Raw genomic sequence first — 16,005 nt, 5'->3', positions numbered from 1 at the left:
TAATTAATGATGCAAAAGAAGCTCTCCTTCACTGTTTTGTGTGTTGGTACATAAATTTGGCTGCGCTAAAAATATTTTGACACATTTTTAAGAACATTGTAGACAGTATTTTACAACATACAGTTATATAATATCATTGAATACACTCCACAATGTGCAATAGGCTACTTCCTTTCGAAAATACTTATTTGTGCTAAAAGTGCCATGACAAGGTACTTGTTCAAATATCACCCTCTTTAATCAATTAAAAACACCATTTGGTCATTTCTCTTTTCTAAATGTCTGTACATGAACATGGTTGCAGTGATGTCTTACTTTTGTCTCTGCAGGATATTTGACCGTAACGATAGAGCCCTTGCTACCTGTTGTTGTGGGAGAGACCGTGACTCTAAAGTGCAACTTCAAGACAGATGGAAGATTGCGAGAGATTGTGTGGTACAGGGTAAGTTACTGTTTTTTGCGTATGCGCTGATGTATTTATCATCTATTTGCTGTTTGCCTTCTAAATCTGTCCATTTTTGCAACAGAACACATTAAGCATTCAGCCTAGAGGTCTAAACCAAATGGTCTGGAGACTGCTTCATTATTTATTAAATGTGACCTCAAGATATTCTGTGCTTGTTTAAAACCCTTAATATCAGCTCAATATTACATTAGACATTGAGGATATGACATTTGGAATCGGTTATGACATGAAAAGTTTCCCTGGGCAAACTTAACTGAAAAACCTTTTCAAGTTTGCTTTGTGCTCACCACAAATAAATGGTTTCAGAAATTAAGTGTTCTCACTTAGGGTGTGTTCACACTTGTAGTTTGGTTCTCTTGGTCCTCTTGGTCCGGACCAAAAAAGAAAATAAATACATTTAGTCCTGGTTCTCTTAGCGTTCACACTGGCATTTTAAACACCGAACCTAACGATACAAAACCAAGGGCATCAGGAAAAATTCACAACCTGATTGGACAGCTTTTATGATGTATATTTTTGACAGAACTTGCCGATCATCCAAAACAATACTGGCTGCTGGGCGAAATGCGCTCGTTATATTTATATATGTATATATGGTGGAAGTTTTACCAGCTGAGATCAAACGAAGAGTTAATAAAATGTGTAAAGGAGTCAAAACAACGGCAAGATTTCCTCCGTTGCACACACAAGCGAATATATGCTGCAAGGATGGCGGTTCTGACGCCTGTGCCGAACTGTAATGGGCAACATAGCTCCTATGATGAGAAGAACCAGGTATGCTTGAGGTCAGTATAAGGCAAATTACTTCCTGATTTTGGTCCGTTTATACGTCTTTGGTCCAAGTTGCGTTCATTTATCAATCGAACCGCACCAGAGCTCGTTTGGAAGCGGACCAAGACCCACTTTTCAGACGGCCTTGGTCCGCATGTTTGGTGCGCACCAAGGTTCGTGAGACAGCGTTCACGCTTGTTCAAATGAACCGCACTAACAGAATTCACCAGAGTTCGTTTTAAAGTGTGAACACACCCTTAAAGTGCAGTTGTTGTTTTTTTTTATGTTAAAAAAGCAAACTTTCTCTCATCCCACCTTAATGTGCAGAGATGACTATAAGTAAATAATTTGTAGGTAGATTTCCTTGAACGGCGGTACACTGTGATGCTTTCTAATAATAATTCCTTACATTTATATAGCGCTTTTCTAGGCACTCAAAGCACAGGGATGAGGATGTGACGGCACCCATAGTGCACCAGAACACCCACCACACACCATCAGGAGAGAGATGTAGCCAATTCAGGGGTGGAGATTAACACTAGGCCATGATAGATAGGTGCCAATGACCACAGAGAGTCAGGACCTCAGTTTAACATCTCATCCAAAGGATGGTGCCTTTTTACAGTATAGTGTCCCCATCACTATACTGGGGCATTAGGACCCACACAGACCATAGAGTGAGAACCCCCTGCTGGCCTCCCTAATACCACTTCCAGCAGCAACCTTGGTTTTCCCCAGGAGGTCTCCCATCAAGGTACTGGCCAGGCTCAACCCTGCTTAGCTTTAGTGGGCAACCAGGCAAGAGCTGCAGGGTGATATGTCTGCCAGCAGGTAAACTATATATTCTGAGCTGTCTGACACAGCAAAAATGACTACAGTAGCCCCAAAAAGTATTCAGCGAAATTGTTGAAGATTTTTTGTTGAATCGAGTTGAAGATTTTCTCAAGAGTTTCCAAGTTGGAAGTCTGAATTCAAGTGGCGTTCCATTGCAGTTTTCCTAGTAGGAAGTAGGATATTCTGACTTTCCGAAATAAATGGAATGCAGTATTAAGCCACACTTAAAAATAGATGAATGTCTTAGCATTATATAACTAAATGTCCATAGTTAATGTGTTGAACTACACCTGCGGTTTCTCTGCTAGGATATCTGTGGGGACTTGAGGGGTACTGACTTCCACTAAAAATTAATTTGGGTCCAGTTGGTTAAAATTAGAAGGCACCGAAAAGAGAAGTTAGTTTTGAGAAAAGCTCTAGAAGTGTTTGTTTGCAAATGCCACTTGGTTTGGTATTTTCTAAGTAATGCAATGGCACTGACACACATAAAGTGTGACTTAACTGTCCAAAAGTGCCACTTCTGTTTGACCAATGGCAGATGGGCAGAATTTTGCAGTTGGTTTTGACGATGCAAGTGGTGCAGAAATTACACACTTCATCTTTAATATTCAGCTGATTGTGATGGCCTTAATGGATCCCATCTCGATGCTTCTCATTTTAGAACCCACTATTAGTGAATTGCAAAGCAATAAGAGTATGGATTAGTTTGAGAGAGACATTTCTGAATAAATGATACTGGACAGAGCATATATGCATTCACACATCCAACGAATGCAATAACTAGTTTAGTCCTTAAATAAATAAATAAAAATACTTCCACCCTGCTTGTGCTTCTCTGAACAATTGGCCACTTTGCATTACAACGCTTCTCTTATTACTGCCTGTAATATCTAAGTCGCTGTAGATAAAAGCATCTGCTAAATGAATAAATGTAAATGTAAAATACATATACATATACAGATGACCCAAGAGTAAAGCCATTTTGTTATGTACAGTAGTAAGGACAATATGGACAAATTTCATAGCTGTGGATTTGCCGTATATCAATATATTTTCAAAGATCACAGTACCCCCTGCTGCTCACATCTGAGACTGTAATCTAATCATGTATGGACAGATGGTTAAGGCCGTATCTTCACTCTCTGTTCTCCAATGCAACACATCTTCTGTCTCCACACTCCTCTTTGCAAATGCTGACCTTTCCAGACAGAATAAAAAGAGATTAATAGCACTTTACATATTAGCCGTAGTCTCATACATCATACTGAACATTTAGACAGTCCCACTGAATCAGTACAGGTTCCAGGAGGCTTGTTTGTTTGTACCAGGTATCTTTCCTGTGTGACTGGCTGTTTATTGCACAGACGAAGGTTAACGTTTGGTGTTTTTGTGGACGGAAGGGTTATTAATGATTGAGAGTATATTTATTATGCTTGAGGATACCTGGTTTGCTCTTTTATACAACAGTTGAGTGTTGAACAGTGTTGAGTGTTTAGCCCATGCAGCATTCGACCATGTTGTGGCACTTTGTGTTGGACAACTTTCATTGTCAGAGCAAAATAACTGTTCATATTGTTTCTGAAATGTAAGTTACTCAATATTACTTCTTGTTTATTGAACTCTTGAATAAACGTGAGCAAGTTTTACTGAATATCTAGGTCTTGTGATATTGTTTTAGAGTGTTTCTCCAACTTCTGGCACTTTGATCATGGTGGAGTCTCATGAAAACATTTTCCACTCTCTCACATTTTGTTTTTTTTTCAATTATTGTTTTTTATCTACTAACAATGTCCAGCAGTATACTGTATGTGGGTCATTGACAAATAAGGCTGTCCGGGGTGTATAGTTTAAATATAGTACATTTTTGTGTACAATTTGTGCAACAATGTGTACAAACTTTATAGCATTTTCTGCTACATTCATTTTTGAATATTCATTCAAAAATGTATTTAAAAATGTGTCATGTCATGATGTGTAACCATGAAGTAAAACTTATTTAAATAATTTAATTGCACCTTAAATACATGAGAGTATAAACAATTTATTTCATTATTTCAAAAAAGTTTTCAAGAACATTTGGAGTAAAAAATATCAAGATGTTTCTCATGGTTACACCACATGACCTGAACAAAAAGTGCCTTTTCATAAAAATCCTAAACAATCAGATTTCATTTTTTTTTTTTTTTTACTTCACACTCTTGAGGGTCAAATTTGTCAACATAAACAACAAAATGTACTACCTACATGCTGGCTACACCACATGACTTTGATTTGGTAGGCAAATAAATGTTATTTATTAATTTTTTTTTAACATATTTTTATTTTATTTTTTTTAAGAAACAATAGTAAAAGATCCTGCAGTACTCATGCCAACAATTAATAATTCATATAGGTTTACTGTCTCCAGACAGTTACACCACTAAGACATCTTTTACTTTAAGTCCCAGAAAAAAATATAAATATATTTTGCTTCAATGCATTTAGGGGTGTGGTCCTGGTCAAGACAATCTCCTGAACTCCAAACTGAATGTCAGAATGGGAAAGAAAGGTGATTTAAGCAATTTTGAGCGTGGCATGGTTGTTGGTGCCAGACGGGCCGGTCTGAGTATTTCACAATCTGCTCAGTTACTGGGATTTTCACGCACAACCATTTCTAGGGTTTTCAAAGAATGGTGTGAAAAGGGAAAAACATCCAGTATGCGGCAGTCCTGTGGGCGAAAATGCCTTGTTGATGCTAGAGGTCAGAGGAGAATGGCCCGACTGATTCAAGCTGATAGAAGAGCAACTTTGCCTGAAATAACCACTCATTACAACCGAGGTATGCAGCAAAGCATTTGAGAAGCCACAACACGCACAACCTTGAGGCGGATGGGCTACAACAGCAGAAGACCCCACCGGGTACCACTCATCTCCACTACAAATAGGAAAAAGAGGCTACAATTTGCAATAGCTCACCAAAATTGGACAGTTGAAGACTGGAAAAATGTTGAGACATTCAGATGGTAGAGTCAGAATTTGGCGTAAACAGAATGAGAACATGGATCCATCATGCCTTGTTACCACTGTGCAGGCTGGTGGTGGTGGTGTAATGGTGTGGGGGATGTTTTCTTGGCACACTTTAGGCCCCTTAGTGCCAATTGGGCATCGTTTAAATGCCACGCCCTACCTGAGCATTGTTTCTGACCATGTCCATCCCTTTATGGCCACCATGTACCCATCCTCTGATGGCTACTTCCAGCAGGATAATGCACCATGTCACAAAGCTCGAATCATTTCAAATTGGTTTCTTGAACATGACAATGAGTTCACTGTACTAAAATGGCCCCCACAGTCACCAGATCTCAACCCAATAGAGCATCTTTGGGATGTGGTGGAACAGGAGCTTCGTGCCCTGGATGTGCATCCCACAAATCTCCATCAACTGCAAGATGCTATCCTATCAATATGGGCCAACATTTCTAAAGAATGCTTTCAGCACCTTGTTGAATCAATGCCACGTAGAATTAAGGCAGTTCTGAAGGCGAAAGGGGGTCAAACACAGTATTAGTATGGTGTTCCTAATAATCCTTTAGCTGAGTGTATTTATTTATATATATATATATATATATATATGACTGAATCAAGTCATTGACCCATGTACAGGCTTCATAGGAGATTTTTTATTTTTTTTATTTTTTTCAGAATGTCATGAAGATTCCTGCCACAATGTCATTTCCAGCACATTTCAAATTCTGTAGAAATCTCAAATTCTGTGGAAATGAGATTAATGGAAATTAAAAAATTAAAAAACAAATTGGGAAATAAATGGTCTACTCCTTTGTCTTGCTAAGGCTAATTTCATAGCTGACATTTGATGTATTCTAAATTTAAATAACATTTTTACAATAAATTTGGCATAATTTTGAAAAATTACAACTTGATTGGAAATTGTGCCCTCCAAATAAATTCCGCACACAAGTGATATTTACCTTGATTTTTCTTTGATTTTATCACGCATTACTTTTTTTTTCATCTGTAGCATGCTCTTCACAGATACTTTTGTCAACTTGGTCTACAAACAGTAAGTTTTGGGAAAATATATAAATAAATTATATATATATATATATATAATATATATATAATTGAAGTCAGAAGTTTACATGCATCTTAGCCATATACATTTAAACTCAGTTTTTCACAATTCCTTACATTTAATTGTAGATAACTTTCCCTTTCTTAGGTCAGTTAGGATCAAGAATTTGAAATGTCAAAATAATAATTGAGCTTTTATTTCTTTCATCACATTCCCAGTGGATCAGAAGTTTACATACACTTTGTTAGAAATTGGCTTTGCCTTTATATTGCTTAACTTGGGTCATAGTTAATTGGGTTGCCTTCCACAAGCTTCTCACAATAAGTTTCTGGAAATTTTGGCCCATTCCTCCAGACAGAACTGGTGTAACTGAGTCAGGTTTGTAGACCTCCTTGCTCGCACATGCTTTTTAAGTTCTGCCCACAAACTGTCTATGGGATTGAGGTCAGAGCTTTATGATGGCCACTACAATACCGTGACTTTGTTGTCCTTAAGCCATTTTGCCACAACTTGGGGTCATTGTCCATTTAGAAGTCCCATTTGCGATCGAGCTTTAACTTCCTGGCTGATGTCTTGAGATGTTGCTCCAAAATATCTACATAATTTTCCTTCTTCATGATGCCATCTATTTTGTGAAGTGCACCAGTCCCTCCTGCAGCAAAGCACCCCCACAACATGATGATGCCACCCACATGCTTAATGGTTGGGATGGTGTTATTTGGCTTTCAAGCCTTACCCTTTTTCCTCCAAACATTACGATGGTCATTATGGCCAAACAGTAAAAAAAAAAATGTCATTAGACCAGAATATTATTTCCCCTGCGTGCACTTGCAAACTGTAGTCTGGCTTTTTTATGGCGGTTTTGGAGCAGTGGCATCTTCCTTGGTAAGTAGCCTTTCAGGTTATATCGATATAGGACTCGTTTTACTGTGGATATAGATACTTGTCTACCTGTTTCCTTCAGCATCTTGAGAAGGTTCGTTGCTGTCTTTCTGGGAATGATTGGCATTTTTTGCACCAAATTGCATTCAACACTAGGAGACAGAATATGTCTTTTTCCTGAGCGGTATGATGGTGTGATCCCATGGTGTTTATACTTGTGTACTATTGTTTGTACAGATGAACGTAGTACCTTCAGGCCTTTGGAAATTGCTCCCAAGGATGAAAAAGACTTGTGGAGGTCCACTTTTTTTTCTGAGGTCTTGGCTGATTTCTCTTGACTTTCCCATGATGTCAAGCAAAGACGTACTGAGTTTGAAGGTAAGCCTTAAAATACATCCACAGGTACACCTCCAATTTAGTATACCTCCTATCAGAAACGAATTGGCTAATTGTTTAAAGGCTTGACATCATTTTATGGAATATTCCAAGCTGCTTAAAGGCACAGTTAACTTGTGTATGTAAACTTCTGACCCACTAGTAAAAAGTTTCCAAGTCTAACCCTAACCTAACCTTCATATAAGAAAAGAAAAAAAGTTAACATTTCAATAAAAATCAACCCCTGGGACATGAAAGTACTAGCATTTGAAGAAACACACTTGAACAGTATACAGTATATTACAGTATACATATATACAGTGGCCTCTTGTTTTGCATTCAAGATAGTACCCAAAATTCTATCTAATGACAAATGTGTTCATGACAAAATGTCAAGTTCGTGTGGCTGTAAAAGCAGAAAAAAAGCGTATCCCTTTTTTAACTGCAGACTACATTCACTTGTTAATGAATACATGCAAAGCACGCCCTTCTGATTGACTCAGCAGCTAAGCAGAAATGTCTATTTGCACATTGACAACCACAATTTAGGGGAAGGACCTATACGGGCAAAACTGTCAACATCAACTATTGCCGTCTGATCAAAACCGCAAGGTGGTAACAAGAACCAGCCCCTGTTCCCCTATGACTGCTGATCATCACAGGGCATAATACATTATACATTATAAATCAATTATCTGCTCTTGACTAGCAAAAGATTCTTTAATCTCTCGCTTTTATTTGACTAAACTACTGATTTTCCATTTTCGCTCATGTTCGAATGTAACCAGGGTTGATATGCACCTTCGGGATTCACCATATCTAACCAAACACTCTTGCAGCTGACACAGAGGCTGTTTGAATAAAAGATTGCAGCTGTGGATTGTTCATTACAGGAATGTTGTTATCTTGACAGGCCCTGTTTGAGGATTATGTAATGCATGCTAGAGCTCGAGTTCTCCTTCAAACCTTTTGGAGATTCTTGGTTTGGGTGAGGGGCTTCCTCAGCTACTCTAGATAAAGGATATTGCTGCTGAGAGGCTCTTTAAGCAGCACTGCCAGACAGCACTCATGCCAACAAATTGACGCTTGTTGCCTGATTGGAGGATTCGTTTCCATCTTAAAAGTTGCCTCTTCTTCAGGTCCATGACAACAGCAAATCAGGTTTTGAGTGGAATATGCATTTCAGTCTCCTCCGCATATATGAATATTCAAATGCATACACCACAGATACACTGTGTGTTTTTTAATTTTATTTGTGATAGCAGAGCAAAACATGATGAAAAACGGTGGGGGAATGCACTTCCCTTTTAAATAGCTATTGAGCATTACAATATTAAAGGGAAACAGTAGTTCTCCCAAAAATGTCATTTTCATATTTATGAAAGACATTAGTTTCTTTCAAAAAGCCTTTTTTTTTTCTTCACAAAAATTAGTTTGAGATCAAACAATTATTGGCAGACCCCCTGCAGTACAGCTGCGGATCCCATATGGGTCATGGCTCCCTGATGTAAACTTGCAAAGGCAAGTGCATAAAATAATAAAATAATCATAAGAGAAGCCAGATCATTGAAATATTCTACTGTGGCTTTTGTAAAACTACAAACGAACCTCTGATGCCTTGATAGTGTGCCATGGGTGAAGCTAAAAATAGAAAAATAAATAATTTTGAAGCCATTTTACATTAGCTGGGTGGGAGCTTGGAATCCCGTTAAGGCCCATAGAGAATTTTCCTCAATGAAATGCCAAGCGGTTCAACTCACGTTGTGCTTGTACTGATTATGTCATTCTAATGAAGAGATAGCCTCAGCCTGGGCCCTTTGGGCAGTTCAGTGTTGACGGCAGCTAACGCTGGGTTTCCTCCTGGCTGCCTGTTGAGTGCCACTACGAATTACCCATGATTTAACCAGATTAACCATCCATTGCTCATTATTCCTTAGTAAAGTGCAGGTTGACACATGCCGGGCAGTGGTTTACTCCCTGTATGGGAAGTTTAGCACTGACTTGCCCTCAGAACTCAATTTGATTAACAGTTTGTCCCTTTATATTCCACTGAAGCAGCCATAAAGAGTTTGCTGCGATGGGTTGTACACATTTAGCATTCTGAGATGATATTCTTCTTACCACAATTGTACAGAGCGGTTATCTGAGTTACCGTAGACTTTGTCAGTTTAAACCAGTCTGCCCATTCTCTGTTGACCTCTCTCATCAACAAGGTGTTCCCGTCCACAGAACTTCACTCACTGGATGTTTTTGTTTTTGGCAGCATTCTGAGTAAATTCTAGGTATTGTGTATTTTTCATTCTTTCATGCCACATTCTCAGGCTTTAGAAGGATGTGCATTTATCAACCTGTTACATGCACAACTATATTTATATCTTATATTTATCCATAAACAATCCACAAACAAAAGTCTTCAATGACATAAGAGTTGTCAACTGAGTTGATACCGTAGAGTCATCAACATAAAACATTTGCAAGACAAATTCAAGGTGAGTCTTCATTGAAAAGCTCAGCTTATCACCAAGCAGCATCTCAGAAATGTAGTTTTAAAGTAAGGTCAATCTTTATCTCTCGTGTCAACACATCCTCAGAGTTTTGGCTCCCACTCAGCTCTAATATTCTGGACACTTTGGTTGTTTCTTAGGCTTAGCTTGTAGCCCACGTCTCTGCAAATCCCATTACCACTATTGACACTGAAGCACACCATTACATTATGCAAATGACTTTGCTCTTGGCAAGATAATGCAGCTTTAAAGAGTGGAGGAGTGTGCAGATTAACACGCCTGTCTTTCGGACCACGATACCAGAATATTTTTAAACAGTTTGGTTGGTTTGTTAGTGGTATATGTACTGTCAGCTGCACAGACAGGACCTCTTGACCCAGGAGTGATGAACTTGAACTGAATAACAAAACGGTTTCTTGACATTAAAGCTGTGAGGCACTTCATTCCAATTCCTAGTTTCAGAATTCCAAAACTTGGTTGCTATGGTAACAATAGTGTCGGAAGAGACTTTATGCATTCACACTTTGTGCGCTCTCCTGGTAGGCTCCCATGTGCCACACTTTCTGCTATTTTAGAATTCCTTGTGTAATTGTGTCATGCAAATTTGCTTCTCGTGGCAAAATCTCTTTAGTCTTTGACAAGAGTTGCGCACTGTTGCTAAAAATACTGTTTTTTGGATGTTTTTAAACTTCCCACGACTCTAGAGAATCTACATTACTTACAGAAGGCAGTGCTTTAAGCTGTGTAGGCTATCTGAGGTGAAGACCAGACAAATAATGTGAATAATAAAAGGATTAGTTTATGCAAAATTTTTATTCTGTCATTATTTGCTCTACCTCATGCCGTTCCAAACCTGTATGACTGAATATTGTGAAACACATAAGAAATTTAGAAAAATGTACTGGTTGCTCTTTTCAAGTCCATTACAATGAATAAGGACTGAAAATGTTAAGCTCCAAAAAGCACATAAAGACAGCATAAAAGTAATCCATACGACTACTGTGGATTAATCCATTTCTTCAGAAGAGATATCAGTGTAGGTGAGAAACAGTTCAATATTTAAATATTTTTTTACTCTATATGTCCACTTTCATATACACACTCTTCTGTTTTTTAGGGGGGGTTTTGCCGATTTGCATTCTTCGTGTGTATCGCCACCTACTGGTTGGTGCTGGTCAAAGGTGGAGATTTATAGTAAAAAAGCTTAAAAAATTATGGGTTTCTCACCCATACCTATCAAATCGCTTTGAAGACATGGATTAAACCACTGGAGCCATATGGATTACTTTTATGCTGGTTTTTAATGCTATCTGAAGATTCAAAGTTTTGGCTACCATTCACTTTGCATTGTGTGAACCAACAGAGAGGAGATATTCTTCTACAAATATTAATTTGTGTTGTGTCATATACATCTGGGATAGCATGAGGGTGAGTAAATGATGAGATCATTTTCAATTTTGGGTGAATCATCCATTTAATTTGTTATTCACTGAAAATCTTCAAATCAACCCTAGCATTCTCCAGTGCGTAAAGAAGTAACGTGTCCGATTTGAATCTTTCGATGAATTGGTTGAACCGGTTCACAAGAGAACTCTTGATTGCGATCAGCTAATTCATTGACAACCAAATTGTTGAAATTCATTGATTGTTTTGATCATGAATTGAACTGATCACTTCAACTCATTGACTCACTGATCTGGTGCAGTGGTTTTTGAGTTAAGTGCTCACTGGAGAGGAACATCCTCAGACAATAACAACTTAAATCTTGGTCTGTTCCAAAGGCTTGAGAAATGGGCCCATGAGTCATATTGGACAACTTTTTTTGAAACATTTATGGTGCTTTTTGTGTTCTTTTTGAAGCTAGAAAGCTTCAATCCCCATTCATTGTTGCATGAGAAAGAGTGAACAGATCATTGCTCAAATTTCTCCATTTATGATTTGTGTTCAACGTAGAAAAAAAAATCTTAGAGGTTTTTTGGTGAACCACTCCTGTTAGATGACCTTTAAATTAAATGGGGAACACAAGATGTTCCCATTCAACAGGGCTTTTATGGCCATCAGTGTTTAAAAAGCTTCACAAATTGCAAATTATTGCCAAGTTACTCAGGCTTATGAGAGTAATACACCATATAATAACAATTAAACAAATGATCCACATAATTGTTTGATATCCTCTGATATTTACATTGAACACTGCTCTGAAAAGCATTGAATCAATATTCACAGATGTCAGTGGTAGAGTCATTTTGCTCTTATGAAAATAAAGTAAAAATGCTTTCTCAGTATCCAGTGTAAACCCAGGCAAATTCTCCAGTGAAAATGCTGTTATAAATGTAATGTTGCTGTCTAATGAGCCCCTACAAGACTGAATTGGCTTAGAGAATTACGGCCAGTGAGATTATGTGTTATCTGTCTTAAGAAAAAAAAAAGCAATAATAAAATTCCTTCCTAATTAGTTTTAAAAGCCTCTACCTTTATTCATTAACCGCACAGTGCTTTTTGGCAAAGAGGTGGTGTGAAAATAAATGCATGAAATGAAAACATGCATTCAAAAACATAGTTTATCATTTTGGGCCAGTTAATTGATTGGGATAAATCAGCTATTTGTGCTTATACTATTGTTGTCGTCATCTGAATGGGTTTTGGGGGTGTGGGTTTCTTTTAGTGATGGGCACGAGTAACCCAGAACAAGTACTTTGAAGAAAGAGCAATGATCATGAAAACATACATTTATGATTGGTTACTATGGCATTACTTGAGGACATTTTTAGAATTGTGTTCAACAAAAAGTTGACAAAACTACCTTTTAGCAGATATCTTTCTCTTCTGGGAAAATGGACCGAAAAAAATTAATGGGTCATGCTATGTACACTACACAGATTTCTGTTTAATCAGATTCCTAAATGACAATAGCTGTTTCCGTTCACATATTTTTACATAGAAAAATTAAGATTATGGTTGCGCCGATGTAGGCTGCCGATATGTATCGGCTAATTATTGACCAAATTAAAACCATCTACAAATCATCTGAAATCATGGTGGTTTAATTATAATTAGTTAGTAACACACTTTGTAAAAACCCTGCAAAAACACATTAATGTGTCCATAAATGGACTTGAAAGTTGTGAACCATCCAAAATGCTTTGAAACTAGCAGACTTTGACTTCTGACACGTTGGAATGATATCGATTAATACTGCATGATTAATTTACTTAATATTGAAATCACATTATGGCCAAGTATGATAACTAAACCTTAAAAGGTTATGTTTAAAAGGATAGTCTGCATTTCGTGCTTCGGTCAGCACTGTGTGAGCAAGCGGCGCCCTCTAGTGGTCTGGATGATACATTTTTAAAGCATATTTCCTATGTAAAACTGAATTTTGTGCCAATTTCCCCAGCAGTGATGATTGTTCTCTTACACAAATGGGATGGAAATGCTGCTTTGCTTGCAAATTGTTTTGCAATTTTCTGTATTATTAATATTAGTATTTGTTTTGTTGCTTAAATTAAATTACTAAAGCTTAATATAGGAGACTTAGCAACCATCCCTCCATATAAGAAAACCTGCAAACGACAAGAAAGTAGGTTAATGGCTTTGACGTCAATACAAACTATTGGCTATTAAAAAAAAGGGATCAGAGTGCTTCTATATGTTCAGCCAACACAGGAAATACCTTGACAAAGGACAATAAAAGCACTAAAATGATTTTACGGGGTTCATAAATTTGACACCATGTCTTGCTCATGCCTCAAGACACTGATAAAACAACAAGATGTGATGCTGCACCCAAAGATGTCTATATGTCATATGTCTTCATAGATCAGCAATTAAAAAAAAAGCACTTTGCTTGAGCGTTCTGAGTGCAATACTATGCATAAAGACAGTAAAACCTCAGAAGAACACTTTAAACCCCTCTACTGTAGTTCTTAAGCTTTTTTGTATGACATTGTGTGCATCAGAGGTCGCAAAACAGATTTTCTAAATCCATTTAGCTATCGCAGAATGATCAAACAAGACAGTGTTTACGAAGCGATTAGGAGTGGATCAAAAGCTGATTGTGACATTTGCATTCAAATAAGAATGAGATTTTCATTCTGAGATGGGCTTTGTCACAGCCCCCTGCCAAAAAGCAAGTGCGTTTTCTTCAAGAATATGGAAAAAAAACAAATTTTGCGGGTTGAGTCACGCGATATAACTCATTGTGAACATTTTCAAAAGACCCTGAGTAAAGAATGCAATGCCAATTTACCGATGTGGTGCTTTTGCTTTGTTAAGGTGCAGTTTAGAAAAAACACGTTTTCTCATATGGAAAGCTCGTCTGGTAGGGATGGTGTAGGGCTCTTTGTCCATAAGAATGAAGCATTCCTCTATTGTGAAGCTGATGTCTAGATATTTTCCAAGTTCTCTGTTAGACTTTACATTCCTCTCTTTTGAAGCACCCAGAACAAACTGTCTAGACTTGAAGTACGCTACATGTGAAAGGTTCAGCAATGTGCCCTTTGGCCAATTGAGAAAGGCAACAGTTTGCAGAGGGCTGATTGTGCCAGAGCAGTGCACACTAAGTTGATTTTAGAAAAGGGTTTACACGAGCGTCACGCTGCTCTCTGAAACACATTTCCCAACAGATGCCAGCAGGGAACTGTATGTTGAATAGCTAAAAAGAACAGCACGAGGGTCATGTGCCATCCAGCCAACACCACATTTAAATGCGTTGTCTACACTGACAGCGTCAAAGCTGAATTTAATTTCAAAATGTTTACTAGCACTCAACCAATCAGCTACGAGCACAAGGTTAGACTTCAGCAATGGTAACATAAAGCAATCGGTAAACAATTGATTTATTAGATTATTATTATAATATTGCTACAACTGCACATGTACAAATAGTTTGAAGCAAAAGATTATTTAAATTATTAAAGCAGGTACCTGAAACATCAATAAAGTTATTTAAATAACAAGTCCATTCAATCAAGAATATTTCTTTAAAATGTTTACTACAAAATCAAAAGAAAAAATAAGAAATTATTTTTTGCATATAGAAAATAAAGCCTATTTTTAGGGCAATTCATATTTTCTACTGTCACTGTAATGATAAATCATAATAAATCATCATAAACGATGGGAACTGTAAAAGTAAAATATCTGGATGTTTTACGGTAACGAGAATTGGGAGGTAAAATATGCTTAAAGATATAGTTCATCCAAACACGAAAATTCTCTCTTCATTTACTTCTGCTGAACACAGAGATTTTTAGAAAAATATTTCAGCTCTGTAGGTCCATACAATGCAAAGTCAACAGAGTCCAAAAGTGTGAGACTCCAAAATGCACATAAAGTCAGCATATAAGTTATCCATATGATTTTCATCATTTCTTTTTTCCAATACATTCCCCTTTCTGTCCATTAGGTGGTGATATGCATGGAGAATGTGAAAAAACAAAAACAAAAGAAGTAGAGAAAAGCACTTATGTGGGCTATTTGAAAGTGGAGATTTAAAGTAAAAAAGGATTGATCTGCTTCTTGTCCACACCTGTCATATCATTGGAGTTCTATTGATTAATTTTATGCTGCCTTTATGTGCTTTTTGAGCTTCAAAGTTTTAGTTACCATTCACTTGCATTGTATGGACCTACAGAGCTGAGATATTCTTCTAAAGATCTTCCTTTGTGTTCTGCAGAAGAAAGTCACACACATCTGGGATGGCATTAGGGTGAGTATATGATGAGAGAATATTCATTTTCGGGTGAACTATTAAGTGCCTATATATATATACACTCACCTAAAGGATTATTAGGAACACCTGTTCAATTTCACATTAATGCAATTATCTAATCAACCAATCACATGGCAGTTGCTTCAATGCATTTATGGGTGTGGTCCTGGTCAAGACAATCTCCTGAACTCCAAACTGAATGTCAGAATGGGAAAGAAAGGTGATTTAAGCAATTTTGAGCGTGGCATGGTTGTTGGTGCCAGACGGGCCGGTCTGAGTATTTCACAATCTGCTCAGTTACTGGGATTTTCTTGTACAACCATTTCTAGGGTTTACAAAGAATGGTGTGAAAAGGGAAAAACATCCAGTATGTGGCAGTCCTGTG

General features: G+C 37.5%; 1 protein-coding gene across 2 annotated transcripts in view; it reads left to right on the top strand.

Annotated features, from left to right (window-relative positions):
- Positions 1 to 16,005, top strand: part of LOC127632838 (immunoglobulin superfamily member 21-like) — a 302,623-nt gene that overhangs the window by 121,397 nt on the left and 165,221 nt on the right. For both annotated transcript variants that reach the window (XM_052111644.1, XM_052111643.1), the window contains exon 2: positions 330 to 442. In XM_052111644.1, the coding sequence (XP_051967604.1) occupies positions 330 to 442 (113 nt within the window). The remainder of the gene's footprint in view (positions 1 to 329; positions 443 to 16,005) is intronic.

Source organism: Xyrauchen texanus, chromosome 39 (genome assembly GCF_025860055.1).
Source record: "Xyrauchen texanus isolate HMW12.3.18 chromosome 39, RBS_HiC_50CHRs, whole genome shotgun sequence".
Taxonomy (NCBI): domain Eukaryota; kingdom Metazoa; phylum Chordata; class Actinopteri; order Cypriniformes; family Catostomidae; genus Xyrauchen; species Xyrauchen texanus.
The sequence above is the reverse complement of the archived record's forward strand: the minus strand, read 5'-3'. Positions and strand labels throughout refer to the sequence as shown.